The sequence below is a fragment of the Platichthys flesus genome, chromosome 15, assembly GCF_949316205.1.
Source record: "Platichthys flesus chromosome 15, fPlaFle2.1, whole genome shotgun sequence".
NCBI classification, from domain to species: Eukaryota; Metazoa; Chordata; class Actinopteri; order Pleuronectiformes; family Pleuronectidae; genus Platichthys; species Platichthys flesus.
In genome coordinates this window covers 13,558,083-13,578,223 of record NC_084959.1, presented here as the reverse complement: position 1 = coordinate 13,578,223, position 20,141 = coordinate 13,558,083, and the positions used below count along the sequence as shown (strand labels likewise).

General features: G+C 40.8%; 3 protein-coding genes across 4 annotated transcripts; all 3 read right to left on the bottom strand.

Moving 5' to 3' along the window:
* Positions 1-1,297: 1,297 nt before the first annotated feature.
* Positions 1,298-5,007, bottom strand: rom1a (retinal outer segment membrane protein 1a). Its single transcript, XM_062406121.1, has 5 exons — positions 4,848-5,007; positions 4,398-4,631; positions 2,741-3,171; positions 2,362-2,608; positions 1,298-2,179 (listed from the first exon to the last, which is right to left on the bottom strand). Exons 2-5 carry the CDS (start codon positions 4,545-4,547, stop codon positions 1,961-1,963), a joined length of 1,047 nt encoding a protein of 348 aa, XP_062262105.1. The 5' UTR covers positions 4,548-4,631; positions 4,848-5,007; the 3' UTR covers positions 1,298-1,960.
* An 860-nt stretch (positions 5,008-5,867) lies between these two features.
* On the bottom strand, positions 5,868-11,378 carry si:dkey-273o13.3 (LIM domain-containing protein A). The gene is made up of 7 exons (XM_062406555.1): positions 11,230-11,378; positions 8,650-11,089; positions 8,304-8,332; positions 7,960-8,121; positions 7,755-7,821; positions 7,507-7,611; positions 5,868-7,321 (listed from the first exon to the last, which is right to left on the bottom strand). The coding sequence occupies exons 1-7, from the start codon at positions 11,376-11,378 to the stop codon at positions 6,509-6,511; spliced, it is 3,765 nt and encodes a 1,254-aa protein (XP_062262539.1). The 3' UTR covers positions 5,868-6,508.
* A 3,823-nt stretch (positions 11,379-15,201) lies between these two features.
* zfpl1 (zinc finger protein-like 1) lies at positions 15,202-19,282 on the bottom strand. 2 transcript variants are annotated; one of them, XM_062406123.1, is made up of 8 exons: positions 19,096-19,282; positions 17,842-17,954; positions 17,637-17,748; positions 17,315-17,508; positions 17,068-17,146; positions 16,385-16,576; positions 16,166-16,289; positions 15,202-16,073 (listed from the first exon to the last, which is right to left on the bottom strand). In XM_062406123.1, exons 2-8 carry the CDS (start codon positions 17,941-17,943, stop codon positions 15,887-15,889), a joined length of 990 nt encoding a protein of 329 aa, XP_062262107.1. In that variant the 5' UTR covers positions 17,944-17,954; positions 19,096-19,282; the 3' UTR covers positions 15,202-15,886. The 2 variants fall into 2 exon arrangements, with proteins under 2 accessions (XP_062262107.1, XP_062262108.1); XM_062406124.1 differs by having other exon boundaries at positions 19,107-19,282.
* Between the last annotated feature and the right edge of the window lie 859 nt (positions 19,283-20,141).

Sequence of the window (20,141 nt, the reverse complement as noted above, 5' to 3'; positions counted from 1 at the left end):
TAAAAATACTATTTATCAACACCTCTCGGACAGTCAGCAAAACTGCACAGTGACGTTCACCAAGCTAATAACTTTTGCATGGTTCTGGCACGCATAATAATGTAGCATATATAATATGACTGATGTTGCTTCATTTGTGTTACTGCACTGATGTAGTGTAACAGGTTTGTAACCTGCCACAATACGTTTGACACATCGCTATAGAACAAGGCTGATGGATAACGTACACAATTCAATATACAGCATAAGCACAAATATGTGATAGAATGGAAATATTGAACATCTAGTGGTGAGGATGACTGGTGCAGTGCTTGTAGTAAACATGCCTGTTTGGAATGGACTGTATACTTGTGCTGTGGTGATGCTGGTTGCAGCTTTCTTTCTGAATCTGTAAAAGTGACCTGATGTAAACAGCAAGTGAAGACCTGCTGCAGGAACCTGAGGCAGCACCACCACTGCTACTGCACAAAGGGCTGTTCAACTTTTTATTCAAACTTTATTAATATTGAACGTATTGAACATGTCCAAATCGCATGAAATTCAACACTGGCATTCTTTGGGCTCTAGACAATATATCAGCAAAGTGTGAAGTTGTTAAGATGAACAATTCATGAAATAGGATTTCCACATACAGAAAGACAGAGAGCTTTGAGAATTAAGCCGAATATAACAGCAATAATAATTGCACTGATAATTACGTTTGCTTAGTCAAATATACAGCCCAGCTATTTTGCAATAAGAATACGTACCATCCTTATCCAGCTTTATTGGTGATTCTACACCCAAATATGTGAGCTAAAAAAAAACACTCAGCACACAGTCATGATTTTAAGAGGGCTTTTAATAAAGCTTTTCTCATGGGTAGATATAACAAATAGATTCCGGAGAAGGGACAATTTATTTTTTCTGGAGATAAAAAGACTGCAGAATTCTTTTATAATTACGCCTAATTAACCACTGGGGGGTAAAAGTAAGGGGAAAAGTGAAAAATGGAGTTCAGTTTATTTTCTTTTGTGCGGCAAAATCAGTTGTCGTAATGAAACAAGCCTCAGAAACAGCCTGCACCTTAATCTTACATCCACCTGACACAGGGGTATACCTGCCATGGCAGCAGGCTGAGTGGCCTATTAATAAACAGGATTAACAGCTTTAACAAAGGTGAGAGAACAGAGGACACAGTTGATGGCTTTCATCGCATTATCGACACTGATACATCAATCCTCTTAATCCTATTCTTTTCACAAGCAAGGAGAAAGTTGTACCTTAGAGCCCCAGTTATTGAGAGTGACATGTGGAATATCATATGCATGCATTTTATTTACAATAGAAAAGAGTTTAAACAAGTTACTCCATTGCATCAGCTAATCGGTATCTTCAAACTTTAAAAAGGTAAACTATCATTATATGTCATTATCCTGTTGCACCGCAGGGAATTGTGCCTCACGTCTCTCTACAATGCAGCTTAACATCCTTGTTTTTGTAGAACCAAAAGTCATCTTTGTACTTTTCCTTATGAATTAATAATTACCCAGTGATTGTTTGATCGGCCGATGATTGCTTTATTCTTTATATTTGAATTGATTATACATAGAAAAGCATTGTAGTAGTGAAATTAGCAATGCATGACAATAAACCAGTGATATGATGTTGTGTATTTTGGAAACAAATGTAACAATAAAAGGGTTTATTATTATAAAAAATGAGGAATAATAAAAGATAGAGCATGTGGTCAGTGATTTATCCATTTAAAGGAGCAGAAGAAATCATGGGTTTACACTAACTTCTGCGGGTGGCTCTTCTCTGGTATAATACAGTGTGGGAAAAATGAATGGGCAATAGTGAGATAGTAAATGTTTACCAGTGATGATCATCTGATAATAAAAAAATACTAGACCTAAATTGTTGATCGCCCTCTCTGTGTAAAAATTATTTACATATGTGTGTGTGCGTCATTTGTTGTTTAGGCCGTAGCCGTTGGGGTCTCTCCCGCTGCAGTAGTGCCCTCTTCCACCTGGTTTGTGAGCATGAAGAACTTCAGCACGGGGTTAATGAACTCCATGAAGGTGTCTTTCACGCTTTTCTCCAGCAGGTAGCCTTCTGTCTCAATCTCTGTGTTTTCCTTCCCTTCCAAGGCCTCCATGGCGGTCTGCAGGAACCGCAAGCTCACCAGCACAGAAGCCTGGGGAGGAGGAAGGTGGAGAAATGTGAGATGTTGAGCTGCATTCACGATATCTATGTATCTATATCTATAACCTCTTCGCAGCTGTATCAATACATAAAGGATCAATTTCCTGGCCCCTAAGCACCAGCAATCTTGCGTGGAGTCACTGTGGGGCCACTTTAATTGTTCTAATGCTGTACCTGTAAGACTAAGACTGACAGCACTCCAGCCCCGATGGTGTTCATCAGACCCATATAGTAGTTGACAAGGGCCTCTCTGCAGCCTCGGAGGTAGATATTGAGCTCTTCCGTTTGGTATTCATAGTTGTAGTGAGCCGAGTCGTTGGTGAGCTGATACTGGATGCACGGCCGCGGAGAGCTGGGGTTGCAGCAACTGAACGGGACACCATCTACCAAGTAACGGCCATCTACGTTGCTCTTGATGCGGCTAAGTAACCAAAGGAAACATGTGTCAGATAAGAGATGTTTTCACCAGTAAACAGTATTGTAATGTCCCTGACTGTTGAATTTTCATATTCACTGATGTGGAAACCTCTCCCAACAATTTTACACCACTTACTCTTTGACCTCCTTAGAGCTGAAATCCAGGTAGCGGTTGCTGATCCACTGGACCTCGAACCAGTCCCTGTAGTCACTGTTTCCACAACACTTAAACTCAAGCTGCAGCCGATCGATGTTCTGCTTCTGGAAGCAGCGGCCCGGGGTGTCTGTGTCCTTGTAGAATCGGATGCCGTTCTTCAGGCCGCCCTTCAGGGAAGACTCCAGGCTGCCCTTCATTGCGTAGCTCATGATGACGGCTAGCAGCATGAGCACAGTGAAGAAACAGGAGATGGCAAAGTAGGGCTTCAAGAAGTTCTTCCAGCGAGGGAATCGCCCGGCCTCCAGGGCATCTTGACAGATCTTTGAAGCAAAGTAGTTGATCCCCAGGGAGGCCAGACCAACTATCATCAGGGTGTTGGGCACAACATGGATGTCTCCATTCTCCATTACCTGTAATAAAGTCAAACAGTAATGTAATTAATGTACTGAAAGTGACATTTGATTTAGAAGGAAAATCTCAAATTGGTGTCTTTCATTGATCTTTCATACTTTTATCTTTCGGGATGAATAGTAAGGTGAATTAGTTTCAAATGTTTTTGTTGTTTTTTATTTTTTATGGACATGGTAGAAGTCCTAAACACACACATATATACTATAATAATGTAGGATAATTTGCATTTTATTTATCAGGATTACAGTCTTAAATACTCTGTTGAAAAATAAGTATGTGGTTAACATCCTGAGAGTTGTTGAGGAAAGTGACCAACAAGCACATAAACAGACAGATAAGTCAACACAGTTTTCTTCTATCCACTAGTTTCAATGTGCTGTTGCTCTGTCAGGTTACATGAGGGTAGATGAGTTCTTACATGAATGTGTGAGCTCCAGGAGCAGCATCCTCTCCTATTTTGGCAAACCAAACATTATGCTTGTCTGGAAATTCACAGGCTGACACTCAGAGTTTGGTTAAAAGATATTTGAACAAGCTAGTGTGTTTACTTGTGTGTGCATGTGTGTTAGGGTCACATATATTTGTAATCACTGAAATATATTAGTTATTTTTATAAACACCTAAAACCTTGCAAAAGAAAGTGAAAGCTGTGAAGATGATGTTGTTGGAGGCTGAACACGATAAAAAAACGCAAACTATTCCAATATAATATTGAAATACATTAACATAAGCTTAAACATAACTTTGATTATACTCAAAAGGTATAATGCCAGTCTTCAGAACAGTGGATTAGGATGATTAAGACTGACAGAGCCTGGTTTTATTAAATGATGACTCAAGAGCTAAAGTGGGTCACAGTTGTTTCCAGTTTATAAGGACATTTATTCATCTTCTCAAGATATTCAACTCCATTTTCAAATTTTGATTTTAAATGTTTGACATTTTGAAGGACAGCTGGATTGGCCCTGCCTGAAATGTAGATATTTGGTGCACAATTACCAGTTAAAAATCATAACATTCTAATGTGTTATCTGTTTTTTTAACAAGTTTGAACACAGTACGTCCACAAACTCCAATGTACTGTAAAGTCTCTATTCCACCAAGAAACGCGGCCCAATTACAATTACACAATTTTATGATCATAACACTTTAAAATGAATAATAGCAAAACTTTGGATGTATGAACGAAGCTTTAAAGTCCTGGAATAAACATTTAAAAAAGTACCTCTGACCGTCTGCGGAGCTCTGTCTTAAGTAGGCACCCCAGGGTGAAGGTCATGGCCCCGGCCACTGTGGCACTCCAGGAGAGGAGCCACAGACCCTGGGCCAGCTTCACCCTTTTCTCAAAGGGGAACTTCATCTTCATCACCACCATGGTTGCAGCGAGGGGCTCCGGGTCTCACTGAGGGAATAGGGGAAGGAGAGCGACGAGGCGACGAGGGACGATGCTGTGCTTTGTCTGTGAGAGAGGAGCAGAGGTGAGAGGCACAACTCCAAAGCCTCAGTGAGGGAGATGATAAACTGTACTTAAACTCTGAATTTGGAAAATAAAGAAGAGGAAACACTGCAGGCGAAATTAAAAACATACTATAAAACATCTATTAAAAAGTCTTGAGAAACGACCACAAAATCCTTAGAGAATACATTTATAAAACTTTAGAGCATCCAAATTCACCTTATTCGATTTCCCAAAAAGGGCAGAAAAAAGACCAGTTATCTCCACCGACCACTGTGTACCGTCCAGTGTGCCACACAGTGGATTTGGCATACTGGATTTGGCAGAACCTGAATGTCGGGAGTGTCTTACCTCTAATGCCTACCTATCCTATTAAAGTGGTCTGTGAATCCAGGCCATTGTCAGATCAGCACCCATCACTCACACCAAGGGACACAGATGACAAACCAAATTGAACCTGACAGGGAGGTGGATATTATCTTAATGTGTTAGCTGTGCACAGTAACATATGCTCATGACACGACCTCATATGCACATCTAAACAGACTTAAATCTGAGATTAAAAGACAACATAGCAAGGAGATGTGTTTCAATAATTTAAGAATTTTGATAATAATAGTATAATAATACATTTATACAGCACCTTTCATACCTAAATAAGAGATCAATAAGATCATATTTGCGATAAAACAAAGACTGAGGAAAAAATCTTAATCAATAAAAATGTAAGAATAAAAATATAACAGATTGTAGATTGTAGAAATAGGTCTTGAGTTGTTCCTTAAAACTATCAACAGAAGAAGCATGTCTGATGTGTAGTGAGAGTTTGTTCCAAGCCTTTGGTGCATATACAGGAAAAGCTGCTTCCCCAAACTTTTTTATAGTTTGTTTTTGGTATATTGAGCAAGAGACGACCTGAGAGAAATGTCTATATTCCGATAAAAAAATCATCATAATAATTTTTTGTCTTTCTATTCATTTAGTTTTACTTTTCGTAATGAATGTGACTTTCAAAGGGAAAGTTGGAAAAAAATATATAAATGTCCACTGCCAGTTATTTACATTGAGGAATTGTTTCTGCTCAACAACAGTATAAAGGAATGTGTAGTGGCAGAGAGAGTAAGTGTTGATTTTCCTATAATCCCCACAAGGATGTCAGAGATCTAAATATAGCTTTATCTCTACAGGTTGAAAAAATGTCAGAAATTAAACAAATGTAGCAACTGTTTATTCCTATACTTTATTAAATTTTATATGGACAGAGTTACATGGGTTACATTTACACAAGCTTGCAGAATTTGTTTATGCAAGCATTTCTTTTACCATGTTAGTTATTGCAACCAGAGGAATTACATGTTTCACACAAAGAAAGGACCACACTTAAAGTTGAGACAACATTATAACATATTTTGTGTGTGTATAAATACATATATATATGTAATAGTCTACAGCCATATGTTCTACTACTGGGAAATGTGTCTACATACACAAGGACTACTCATTATACAAATACATGTTTCATCCAATAAAGCGAAAACACAAACAATAACAATTGCATATATGTGGATCAATACAACAAAAATACATATCTTTATCTATTTTACCATTAAATTAGCAAATCCAAGGTGAAGAGGAAACACTGAACAATATTGTTTATTAAAACCATATTTATTATTTACATATTATAGACATATAATATTCATGTTGCCTCCAGCACCACTTGGCAGATGTTTGGTTGTATTGTTTTTTATTTAGGAACAAAAACGGTGAGTCCTAAAGTTTAGCAGTTACAGTTATTGGACCAAACTAAATTAGCTTAATTGAACTTTCCCTTGAAACCAACCCGACAAAAGGACGATTTCAGTAGCCTCATGCTACTGTCAGAGCTTAGTACGCTCCACTTTCAACACCTCGTCTGGAATCCCTCCCATCCAGCCGTGCACCTCCGCCCTGCCCTGACCTTTGTCTTCACTGGCCTGTGATTCACGTATGAAGTGGTTGAGCATCTGCTCAGCCGTCTGCAGGCTGGCCAGGCCACTATTTACGTCTGACATCCTGCTTTCCGCCAGCATCCCCATAGCTGCCTCCCTGTCACTGTTTGTTCTCCAATGATGAATGATCTCATTATCTAAATCCCCGATAACGTCCTCCTGGGGGTGGTGGAGGTCCATCATGGCCTCTGTGCCCCTCAGCTCCTTTTGCATGTGATGCCGTGCCAGAGGAATTTCCTCCAGGCTGGCTGACCGGATCAGGATGGAGGAGCCAAGGTTTGGACTTGAGGTGATCCTGTAATTGCCCTCCGCTGTCATGCTGTCAGACAGATTCTTAAAGCCAGTAGGGCAAGCATTGCTTTGCGGTGCTGGTAAAATCTCATTATGGATTTTGAATTGGAGATGAGATGTCTGCCACAGTTGTGCAGAGAGCCGGCCTACAGTTTCCTCACCCCCTGACTCGCTGTCTTTGTCCACGTCTGCTTCTTGGTGTCTCCACGCATGAATTCTATTCGATCCAGTCAATATAAATCGTGGGATCTCGTCCCCAATCTCTGACCAGTCAGATTCCTCCTCCTCTGGAACTGACCCTAGAGACTGGTCCTGGCCGCCGGTGTTAGTGTTCCCGTAGTTATGGGTGTCCATGAACTGAGCCGGAGGGGGAGCGATGGGCAGAACCACTGGATTAATGGCATCGCCAGCCTGAAAGTGGATGTTGGTTTGGCACATTAAACCTTTCACATAGGATCATTCATATTTGAGTTGTTTAACATAGTTGAGTAGTTTTACGCCACAGTGGCTGACAGATATCCAATTTTTGTCACCACTGAATAGGAATGTGTCTGTACAGTGACTGTCTGCGCAGAACTTAAAGGTCAACATCTTACTTTGAATGTTTCCACACTGTTGCCAAACTTGGCATCAGCGAGCTGCTCTGTCAACGCTGAGATACGCTGGTTCAACCTCTCGCGTTCTCCTTCCATATTCTGAGCCTAACACAGGAAGTACAGCAGATGAACTTTAAGTCAATGGCGGATCTAAGATTTCTATAAATCAGGGAGCATAAAGAGGCACATGAGTCAAAACTAGTTTCTTTATATTCATAAAAGACACTAAGAAATGCTAGTACTCTCACCACTGAGTTTAGCTTTAGCTGCAGGAGATTATTGGTCTGTTGTGTTGAGGAGCAGCTGTCATGGAGTCTAAAGACAGAGAGAGGGGAAGAGTGCAGTAGTCCACATGAATAAAATATATTTCAATCTGACCACAATAACTCTCACATGGGATGAGATTAAGAATCCGTTGCAGATCATCCATAAGAATAAACCTGCTTCCCTTACCTCTTAAATTTATCGCTGAGGCTGCTGAGCTCCATACGTGTCTTCTGGAGCTCTGCCTCCAAAATCTTTTGGCTGTTCACAAACTCCTCTCCAAGACACTCCATCCTCACTGCTGTATTCAGCAAATTGCTATGCAGACCTTCATTCTTCTCCTGTTGTACTCTGTCAATAACAGAAAAACACAATGTACACAAGCTTTTGGTGCATTTGTTCAATGAGCAAAGTATTTTCATTCCTTTGGATGTAAAATCACACGTATCAGTGTTTTCCATGGTATTCACATCAAATTAATGGATGAATTCTTTTATAAATTAATATAATCAACAGAGTAACCTCATACTTACATTATTCTACCCATCTCATGTGCCTCTTCCTGCAGTAAGACCAACAAAAAAAAAGAAATAATATTTATGGTGCGCAATAAAAAAAGTCAAAAAGCATTCTTTGGACTTCCATTATTAAACTCAATTAGTTTGTGCATGTAACTAATCTATTGTTCAGAAATAGATAATCTATAAGTTACAAAGTAACATGCACACAAATCAATACACAATCAAATGAGTGGAACATCATTGCATAACCTGTTAATCAACAAAGTAAAACACAGGAAACTATTGACCTGTTAATAATTTCTTATTGAACATGCAGTAACAGTGGATTTCAGAAAGAGTTTTGAATATAATGCCAAACCTTATGTGCCGATGAGTCGGTGAAACTTGTCCGTTCCTCCTCCAGGCTGGAGCGGCTCAGAGTCTTCTTGACTGGGTCTGCTTCAGTTATTAGAGACTCTGGCTTCCTGTGTGAAGGAGGACTGTCATCAGAACGGCCCTTTAGATGAGGGTGGTGGTCACCATGGCCCTGATGGTCATGCTCATTGTTTTTGAAGTAGGATTGGTTGAGATGCGACTCAGGCGGGTCTCCTTGGTGATGCTTTTGAGTGTCAGCGTGGTGGTCTCCGTGGTTATGCTGGTGTCCTGGACTGTGGTGGTCTCCTTGGTGATTCTGATGGGATTCAGTATGGTGGCTTCCATGGTGATGCTGATGGCCGGAACTGTGGTGGTCTCTACGGTGATGCTGATGGCTTGAATTGTGGTGGTCTCCATGGTTATGGCCCTCATTGTGATGGTCTCCATGGTGATGGTGATGTGGTGGGCTGTGGTCATCTCCATGGTGATGGTGATGTGGTGGGCTGTGGTCGTCTCCATGGTGATGGTGATGTGGTGGGCTGTGGTCGTCTCCATGGTGATGGTGATGGCCCTCACTGTGATCGTCTCCATAGTGATGGTGATGTGGTGGGCTGTGGTCATCTCCATGGTGATGGTGATGTGGTGATCTGTGGTCGTCTCCATGGTGATGGCCCTCACTGTGATCGTCTCCATGGTGATGGTGATGTGGTGGGCTGTGGTGGTCTCCATGGTGATGGTGATGTGGTGGGCTGTGGTGGTCTCCATGGAGATGGTGATGTGCTGGGCTTTGGTCGCCTCCATGGTGATGGTGATGTTGTCGGCTGTGATAATCTCTGTGCTCAATCGGTGATAGGCTGTGGTGTCTGTGTTGATGTGGTGTAGTAGGACAGTCAGTGTCTGGGTGGCTGCTATGGGGATTGTGACCTGAATTGTGGTCTCCATGGTCATGTGTTGGGTTGTGGCGACCTTCTCGATGATGACTTGTGTTGGGGGGGTCTCCATGATGATAATGATGAGTTGTATTATCTTCATGGTGAGGAGCATGACCATGGTCCTCCCCATGGTGATAATGACGGGCAGGGCCACGATGGTCTCCATGACGATGGGGGTGATGAGTTGCAGTGTGGTGCTGTCCATGGTGGTGAGCTGGGCTGTAGCGATCTCCATGATGATGGTCTCCATAGTGGCGGTGATGGGATGGGCTGTGGTGGCCTCTGTGGTGCTGAACAGTGTTGTGGTGTTCACCGTGGTGGTGGGTTGGGCTATGGTGATCACCACGACGATGACGATGACGGCAGTGTCCGTGGTGATGCTGAGGACTTGGGCTCCTGCATTCGTCATGGTGATGATCATGGTGACTGGAAGTGTGATCTCCTTGGTGACGGTGGCGGGACTTATAGGAAGAAGAGCGGTTGTGATGCTGAGGAGTCTGAGTGTGAGGTTTTCTTAAACGGCTGATGTCAGTGCAGCTTCTGGGCCTGTGATACATGTGATTGGGCGAGTCTGCAGAATCATAACTGTGGTGGTGTGGGAAGGACTGAGAGTTAGAGAGTCGAGTGGAGCGCTGACTGGTGTGAGAGTGTCTGCTGGAGGTGACTGAGTCTGCACTGGTGGGCCGATTCCTATGCTGTCTGTGTTTCTCAGTGCGGCTGTCTATCTTACTGGCTCTGGTGGAGGAGGCCTGCCGTGGACTGCAGTGTCTTTGAGCATCTGTGACCCCGAGGGTGGTGAGTCTCATCGGGCTGAGCACCTGCCTAGTGATCTCATTCAGAAAAGCGGAGAACTTCTTTTTTTCCTTCATTAAATTCTTCTTGGCTTCACATTTACTTGTTTCTTGTTCAATGTCATCCAAACTTCCATCGCCATCACTGTCTCTGGGTCCAGTGAGAGCCTCCATGGATTTGGACTTGCGGAAATCATTTCCAGAGCCCCTCGCAGTCTTCTGCCTCTTGCTGTGGCTCGGTCTGTTGCGGGAGGACTTGCCTTTCTCTCTTTTCTTTCTGGTCGATTGTTTGTTTTGATCACCCCCTCCCTCTATCAACGGGGCTGTGTCGTCTCCTTCTTCAGAATACCTGCGTTTCCCTGAAATATCAGTACAGGACTGGGAGTGCTGGGGCTTCCTCTGTGGAGGTTTGTCCAAACGCTCACCACTAGAGTCAGAGGACAGGCTGGAGGAAGATGCTGAGGAGGAGGAAGAGAGGGAAGAAGAGGAGAAGGAGGAAGGGGAGGACGATGTTGAGGAAGAGGAAGAGGAAGAGGAGTGTGAGGAGGAACTAGTGGAGGAACTCCTGGAGGCTTCTGTGAGAGAAACCCGGTGGTGACTTTGCTTGTGATGGTTACGGTGAGAGGGAGGACGATGAGTCTGGTCATTGACACTTGGTCGTCGATGGTCGGGCTGGTGGTCGCTGAAGAGGCTGCCCTCTGCTGATGAATGGGTGCTAGTTCTGACAGAAAACAAGAGGTTAATGTCACACGGGATTCTCTGCTACTTTAAACACGGAACCTTTCCATCTCTTTCTCTTCTGAAACAATTAGATACCGATTGTCACGAATGCAATGAGAGTAGAAAAATTGCATGACTTACTCTTGGCTATGAGTGTCATCTGACTGGTGGGACTTTTTCTTGTGTTGGTGTTGATGGCGGCCTTGATTTTGGTGATGGTTCGTCGTTGGGTGAGATTTTGAGTTTGCAGTCTTTCCACGCTTGTGGTCTTTTTCTTGATGGTCACACATTTCGGACTTATCTGCTCTCTGTAAGCTGAGAGTCACCGGTCAGAATATTGATTCCCTGGTGAAATAGTTCACAGTCATGATGATTATGCTCTTTCCACAAAATACATCCACAATTTTTATTTTTTATTTAATGTTGTAATGTAAACTAGATTTAAAAAAGAATGAAATTTCATACCAAAAGATTAATATTAACTTAACAGCACCTGCATTGTATTGCTGCATCATTTGTAAAAAAGAAAAAAAAGAAAAGTACAACTAGAAAACTGTTTGTGAAAAATACAACATTGTAAAATACAGGCAACATTATGACACATTCAATTTATAAAACAACAAAAGTATAGTTCTTCTATTGTGCTTCTATTTTCAACATTATATCAAATATTTGACTTTTAATTTTCTTGATACATCTGCAAACATCTGTACTCACGTCCTCAGGAAGCTCCACGGATGACGCAGGCATAGATGCCCCTTGTATCAGAATTGCAGCCTGTCTGTGACGACCCTCGTAATAGAAGTGCGAAGCACATGTTAACGAGTCACATTCACACATCAATATATATACTCTGGCTCTGTCCAATGACAGAGGAGCCAGTTTTGACAGATTTGAACTCTATTAACTCTATTGTACAGCACATTCATTCAATACATACCAATATAAATTATCAAAATGCCGTTCTAATGTACAAATCACTCTGTAGCCTTCTTGTTACCCACAATTTAAACTAAATAATTGCATAATATACTAACAATATATACAATATTTTTTTTCCAGGGATCTTTGGACAATGCCACAAGGACATGATTTCAGGGGTTTGTTAAGGGTCTGTTATGAGGCTCACTTTACTAAAATGTCAGAGGATGATAAAAAAACTGCAGGCATGGTATTGTGTGTGGGAATCAGATATCACTCACAACTTGCTTTGTGCTTGTTTGTTTTATAGAATTTTTGAATATTCACAAAGCATACTTTTAACACTTAATGTGTTAACTGTGATGATGCTGGGTTAAGAACCACAAAGCTGTGACGTGAGGGCAAATGTCAAACGTTCAACCTTCATTGTGCAGAGCAGAGGAAGAGAGAAACTTTGCGGCTTACAGTCCACACGATAACTACAGAGTGGCAAGTTATTGATCGGGATGTCCCTATTATGTCACTGCAATGGGCAATGTAATAACTCAGAGCTACTGAGAAATAATTGAACGCCAATAGAGTGACAAAGGTAATTGCACTACATCAGACAACATGATGTTTTAATAAACAGCTCATGACAAATTGTTCTGTGCCAAGAAATACATGAGACAACTGAAATCAAAGGGTCGGGTTGTCACATCTGTAATCCTCATCTCAAAGTGGCTTTATTATAATATTCAAAGCCTCGGGCGACTTTCCCTACATCAATGTAATGTGGCCCGGATCCTCTGTCGATCAATGACAAACCTACGCAACTGCCAGACACAGTGGAAAGTCAGAGGACGCAACTCATGAGAACATGTGATGTATCTGTGAGTTTTTACTCACACCACTCGCCAGGGGTTATTTTGAGAGTTCTCAAGGACAGTGTGTGACAACGTTACATCGAAGGGGATCTAGAACATCAGAGGACCAGTAATAGAAAGCAGCAGCTATGCTGCCAGAATGCCACTGCCTATTATACTGTGGTGTTTCTGATACAATTTTGTCAGGCAACTTATTACCTCCGACCAAGGAAGTCATGATTTAATACACCTGTCCGTCTGTTTGTAAACAAGATTACACAAAAACTACTAGACACATTATCAAAATACTTGGTTGAACATTGTGAGATTGTTTTTGTTTTTTACATTTTCGTTCTAATGAGGCCGTTACAGTTGTTGCATAATTTGTAAAATGACTTTAGGCAATGAGATGTCCACATATGCTTGTTTACTTCAGCTCTATTTCAGGTGAATGAACATCATAGCCAGTGTTGGAGCTGAACAACCCTCACCACATCTCAGTGAGTCTTTGACCAACTGTATTTCCTGTTTGAGACGACTTTGCTCAGATTTTTGAACAGATCAACATGCAGTCGTCACCTGCTGTAGTTCATCACACATGCAGTGCAGAATCACTAAGCTTTAAAAGGACTGAAATGCTTTAAGATTGGAAAATCCTTTCATTTAATTGACCTGTGAGAATTGAAATACCTGTATGCCAACATACATGTCATAATGGTGGGTTAAAAAATCACTAGAGGAAAAAAGAAAAGGGCAATGAGGTCAAGTTACACTCCCTATGAATAAGTCACAAATAGGATGGCACTCAGAAGAGCACATACATACAAAAATTCAAGCTGCACCGAATTGCACAAATTTAGATAAATGAGCCTCTTAAATATGGCTGATCCATTATTATTTGAGGAAGAAACACCCCATCTTATAATGTTAAAGAAAGACATCCTGGATCTGCACCAAAGTATGTTTAGAAGTTTTTGTGTAACCCTTACAACAAACAAACAAACCAGACTGCACACAACCGACAGAGGTGAAAACATAACCTCTACGGCAGGTAACTCTCTGAAACTCATAAGAAAACATACACTAATGCAAGAAAGATTGTTTTTCCGCAGAGGAAATAGGCTGCTAATTCCAAGCCAAGGTAGTAAGTTATTATCCTATGGGAGTAAAATATACAGCCAGTGTACGCAGTGGTGGGAACTAACAAAGTAGAAATACTTTGTTAATGTCCTTAAGTATATTTTTCAAATATCTGTACTTTACTTGAGTATTTATTTACTTTAAGACTTTTATTCAAGTCATTTTCTGACGGGTGACTTTTACTTTTACTGAAGTCACTTTCAGGTAAGATATCTGTACTTTTACTCAAGTATGGCTTTCAAGTGCTTTATACACCACTGAGTGTACGTTAGAAATATAAAGTGTGTGTTGTCAATGGCCCTGGGCTCTGTCCAGTCAGCGACTTCACTGACTTTCACAGGACATTGCTGACGAGGTCCTGAGCCAGTCACACCACTAGGAGAGGTGATATACTAAGTATTTGTGGTGCAAGGTCGATAATTAATATGGTTTTATCTACAGGCGGATCTGAGTGGTACTTCCCGTTCTGAGCAAAAGTTCAGTGTACTGCTCAAGGCTGAAGCATCTAATAACCACCTTCTCCTTCAAAAAGAAAAAGACACAAGATCGTTTTCTTTTTTCTATTCCTCTTTACCACACGTATCTGGGATATGGCAATGTGACATTATGCAGAAAAATATTTTTAGTTACAACATTTTTTACTGCAAAAAAAAGTGCCATTTCATTATACATATAGAACTCAACAACAAATTTGTAATTTGAATCTGGTCCAAACATATCTCTGTTGGTCATAACACAAAAAATGAGGCATTTACAGTATCGGGTCATAAACACAAACAAACCCTGGGACTCTATGTTAGCTTGTATTTACTGCAGGTGAAATAAGGTCCAAACATGATCTTCAAAGTAAACTTTTATTTCTGGGGTCAGAGAAATATGTAGTTTCTCCATAGAGAATTGCTATTAAGTGAGTAGTTAATTGCCGTTATCGTGCAATTTTGTTGTGTTATTTTCCTTCTTTGACAAATTAACAATTTACTATGGTGGTATCCATATGTCACAATCTGTTGCTAACAACTAGGGAGAGGAAGAACAGATGTTTGAGCTACTGCAGTCAAATATTGAATAGCAATAATATATTTGTTTTATAACTTCATATTATTCATCATCATAGAAATTGAAATAATACAACATCCTTCACTCTTGATTTTGCCTGTGCACAGCAGAAGATGATTCATAAAGTGTGAAAAATATGAACATACTGAAGTTCTGTAGTATTCCCCTTTAATAGACGGTCAAAAAAACATCAGGGAAATGTACATGTATGGCAAGTCTAAAAGCAATGCACCCAATTTCAGAAATAAAGCAGACAGCCATAAATAGTTATGTTAATCATGTGAGGGGGTATTTGATTCCTGTTCTGACCAATTCTGTAAGGCCACTCAATTCAAATCCACATGTGGAATCAGTGTGTAACCCTGTGAACGTTACTTAACGTTTCATAACTGAATATATATACATTCTGACATTTTCAACCAGCAAAGGATGTTCTCTCAACATCAACATCGTTTTAATTTGTTTCTAATGAACTTAAAATTTGACCTTAAAAAAGGTCAGTGACGAATGTTAGTAAATATAAATACTCTTTGTCAACAGATAATCGAAAGCAACACTTACTGGACCCTTTATCTACTGTTCACGATTTCAGGCCTTGGTCGAACAATAAACTTTCAGGTTGCTTTGCTGGAATCACAGAGCACCTCCTGAATGATGTGACATATTTTCATGGTCAGAAGGGCTAATGTAAATTAATGGATCCAGTAATTCCATTTTGAAGAGATGCAGCATCTCTTTCCACTCAAGTTGGATAAACAGCTCCCTCTACTGGCATAACCGTGTATTGAAAGTCCCAAGGTAACACAGAAGGAAGAGAAGGAATCGATGGCTCGTGTTCAGTTTTTCCCAACTCGAATGTTGGGGTTTTGAAGAGGATCTAAATTTGGGTCTGAGCCAGCCGAGGCACGTCCGAGTTTAGCCATGATGATTATCAACGTAAAAAATCCAAGAACTCCAACGAGAATGAGCATGAAGACCCGCTGCCTCCAGGACAGAGATGTCCGCTTTCCACCGGTGCGGTTCCTGAAAAGATTCATACATGTTTAACTTGAGATCACAAAACCATGGCATAAAACTTTATTCAAAGTGTCACAAAAGCAACTCTTAGAACTTACTTGAGAATTTGAGCAAACCAACTTAGCGTTGGTCTTCTCCGGTATTTGTCGTCGTCAAAGTCAATCTGTGTGACAGAGCTTTGGCCGACGTCTCGAGTATCGTAGAGCTTTCTTGGGGATGATGCTGGAGAATATAACAACAAACAGAAAAACGAGTCTTGAGTTTTTTTTACCTTTTAGGCAACACAAGGGAATGCAGATGGCTTTTCAATGCTTTACCTGAGTGTAATGTTACAGTATCACAGGAGTTGGCAGAAGCAAAGTTCATTACAGACTGCTCCTGCAAATTTGGATCCCCATTTTTACGAAGACCCCCAAGATCTTCCTGTGCTGGAGCTGAGACTGGGTTTGGTGGTGGACTGACGCTGGTGTTGAAGGAGTGGCTTGGGTATATGTTACTTTGCTCTTGTGCTGTCGAGACAGAAAAATACATAATTTAATTATGTGGCCCAATATGTACAAATGTTGACTTTCACTATTAACTAAACCTCCAAAGTGCAATATGTAACTTCAGCCACTAGGAGTCCTTCAATTAAAATGATAACAAAAGATCTAGCTTGATGATGTTGTGTAGCAGCATGGGATCATGGGAGATGATGTTAAAAATCGACCTGATGCAACACGGGTGTAAATCAAGTTGATGGATGAGGTAATGTATTAAAGATTTATTCATGCAACAAAGCAGAAGCCAATACAAATAGTGGAGGGAGAAAAACAGCTGATTGTAAAACTTGATTTAAATTTGGTTTGAAAGATTTTAGATGATGCAAGTTGTTTCAAATAGTTTTAAGACATTTGATTAAAGAATTGTTATATATTGTAGGTTTCAATAACATGTGAAACATAATGACAAAAAATTGTAACGTGTTGAAATTCTCTGAAAAAAACCCATTATGTCTTACCTTCAAACGTTGACCAGTCAGTATAATCAGTGACATCATTTGCTGTGGGCTCTTCAAGGACCTCAATGGGCTCTTCAATCTGTCAGTCCGAGATTGCACTTGATTAATGTTTGAACATTACCTCTTTTTAAATTTGCATTTTAAATACAGCCGGAGGGTTCACACAATTCTGGGTGTCTTATATTCTTTTCAGAAAGACTATAATGGTTGTGAGAGCAGAAAGGATTTAACAGGAACAGGCCCTTACCAGCGGAAGCCCTAAACCAGCTCTAGCCCAGTTAACAGAGGACAGCTGTTCTTTCAGCACATCGGCAATTGGGCTGGCCAGGTTAGAGGGGGGAAACACTGGACCCTGACAGGTGGGACACTGGTACCCTGCTGGAGCCGTGTGGAGCGGCAGTCGAGATGCCAAGTTATTAAGACAGGACCAGTGGAACACATCTGTGGATGGCAAAAACAATTTCTTGAAATCCAAACAGGGAAGGAATGGCTTTTTTTTTTCTCCATGTGATTTGTTTGACCAGAACATCGCCATGAATTTAATAGAAATAGAAAATGTAGAATCTTACCATAGCAGATCAGTCTGACTGTGTCTTGTGCATTCAGCAGAGTATTACACAGAGCACAGTTAGGGTTGTAGTCGCTGTCCTGGAGCCATTGCAGATATGACTGCACGATACACTGAAGGGCAGGGGATGGATATGCAGAATTTTAATGTGAGCACAATATGTTTTGCATAAATACACGTAGTGTGATACGTATTGACCCACTGACCTTGTTGTGGTTGGAGACGAGGCAATGCTCACACACATTGACACGATGCTCGAAGCAGAATAAATTGGTCACCTTTCTCTTTGGGCACTTGCAGAGACCCATAGCCACCTGTTCTGTTTGGATGACAACAAACAGTCCAGCAGGTTTGCTAAAGATGCATATACAACAACAATATCAGTTCTCATTGTTCCATAATCTAGAAACTGCCCAGCTGTCTAGTGTGAACAGTGTCAGAAGCAAGATGTGTAATTTTTTTGTTGCTTTGGTTAAATACTGAATTAACTGTCTGAAGACTTTATTCTTTACAAATTTCCAATTGATTTTTCCAAAGAATCTTGACATACAACAATAAATATAAATACTGTGAAGGAGGATTGTGAACATATTCTCACAAACTGTTACCAAAACTGATTTTGTTAACAATAATAATACATTATAATACATATATACTACATTATGTATTACGATTGATTAAGCATTAAGGTCTATTACACTTCCCAGTCAGCAAGCAATAATGAAATGAATGCTCCATTTTAACAGTTGAACTTTCTGCATGTCAAGTTCAGCAAGAACCACGACAGAGAAACCTGAAATGGCTACAGTCTAATATGTACGACACACTACAATAACAAATAAGGACAGAATATGACAGCACACAAGATGAGAAGTCTAATCAAAACAAACTCATATGTAAAACAACAGGAACAACAGTGTAGTCCCCTATCAGACAAAAGAAAAAGGCCAACATAAGCCAATCCAAATGTTAATAAGTGACGTTTTTGAGATTTCTGTTCAAGCATAGTGACATTGAGATAAACATACTCTCCTAGATGTCATGACACCAGCATTCAAATTCTTATAGGTATGATTGTATAATGCCTCAGAGTTGCTGTTTTCACAAACAAATCCTCGTCATGTTATGGATATAGACAGGTTGTCATGAAACCATTTGATTCAATCATTGATTGTTTATCAGTAGCATTCAGCTCTTAGAGCAGCTCACACTGATTGCTGACGTGATTTGTATTGCTGTACCTGCACTAGTTAGCCCAAACAAACACAAGCTGACTTCATGTTACACCACAAACTAAAAACACGTCTTGTTAGCTCCAACGCCAGCTCCTTCCTACCAGCGTTCACCTGAACTAGCATTAGCTGCCTGCTAAGCTGGAAGTTATCAGGTGAGGCGACGTTAGCAGGCTAACAGAGCTAACAGCAGGAGTTGAGGAAGTGTCTGCTCAGGGGATAACTTACTTGGTGTTTACCTGTCACACAGACTTTAATCACGTCCCGGTCTGTTCAGACTTCGAGTGGCTGTCATTTACGCTTCCTGCTCGGGTCCTCACGGGAGGCGGATAGACAAGCTGTCATCGGTAAAGTAGCAGCAGCAGCTAGCTGGTTCCTCCCTCTCTGTTTGTGTGCCACGTCTCTTCCGCTTCGTGTCTCTCTGTTGTGAAACAGAGTTCCGCACACCGCCACCTGCTGACCGGAGTGTGTAACGTTCTTCTTCTTTCTCTTATATAAATTGCCCTCGGTGGTTGGCACATAGGCTTATAGCTGCAACACCGCCCTCCACTGGACTGGAGCATGGAACGAATACATCAGTTGAGCTCATTTTGCTGACGTTTCTCCCAATGTAAATGTGTGCTCTCCGTTATTTAGTGCTGATATTAATTCACTTATTTCTTCATCATGCCTGTCACAATTTAGAGGTAATTCTGCCCAATTACCAATTATTATCAAACAGATCAAGAATATAGTCTCCTTCAAAAGGTCACTTAAAGAAAACTACATAATTCAGCTTTGTAGTGGTTGCCTTGTTGTTATTTTTGTGTATTATTATTATTGTAGAATAAAAATACAAAACTTGTGTGTGTCCAAGGGTGCAGCTAATGGGGATCCTAATTAATATACATATAGTGTTTCATAGTTTACAGTTTATTACAATTGGTGCATATTCAAATCATATGTCTTCTAGGTCCTTATTTTTCGGGGGACTACAACCATCTCTTTGTCTGGGCTCCTGCCTGACATTCCATTTATGGCCTGATGTTTGTAAAACTCTAATAATATTTCCCTGTGTCTGTGTTCACATGTGATGCTTTACAAAACAGCACTTGTATGTAAATTAATGTTCAAATGATAGTTTGGCAGAATGCCAACATGCCGACCTTCTCATCTCCTTCATCCTATAGGAAGCTAACATAGGAAGTCCACATATGTTCTGTCTCCAAGGTGACATTTTTGATTTAGTGTCTGAAAGTGGTGACAAGCTCTCAGAGGATATTATGACACATTGG

Bases quoted from the DNA above. Each gene is read 5' to 3' on its own strand.
- rom1a (XM_062406121.1), bottom strand. From the start codon at position 4,547: ATGGTGGTGATGAAGATGAAGTTCCCCTTTGAGAAAAGGGTGAAGCTG. The intron at 3,172-4,397 runs GTACTTTTTTAA...ACTTTATTACAG, and splicing joins AGCTCCGCAGACGGTCAGAG to GTAATGGAGAATGGAGACAT. The intron at 2,180-2,361 runs GTACAGCATTAG...CCTCCTCCCCAG, and splicing joins TGTCAGTCTTAGTCTTACAG to GCTTCTGTGCTGGTGAGCTT.
- si:dkey-273o13.3 (XM_062406555.1), bottom strand. From the start codon at position 11,378: ATGTGTGACCATCAAGAAAAAGACCACAAGCGTGGAAAGACTGCAAAC. The intron at 11,090-11,229 runs GTAAGTCATGCA...GTTTTCTGTCAG, and splicing joins GATGACACTCATAGCCAAGA to AACTAGCACCCATTCATCAG. The intron at 8,333-8,649 runs GTTTGGCATTAT...GTCTTACTGCAG, and splicing joins CCGACTCATCGGCACATAAG to GAAGAGGCACATGAGATGGG.
- zfpl1 (XM_062406123.1), bottom strand. From the start codon at position 17,943: ATGGGTCTCTGCAAGTGCCCAAAGAGAAAGGTGACCAATTTATTCTGC. The intron at 17,749-17,841 runs GTCAGTGGGTCA...CCTGCCCTTCAG, and splicing joins TCGTCTCCAACCACAACAAG to TGTATCGTGCAGTCATATCT. The intron at 16,290-16,384 runs GTAAAGCATTGA...TATATTCTCCAG, and splicing joins TACTGTAACATTACACTCAG to CATCATCCCCAAGAAAGCTC.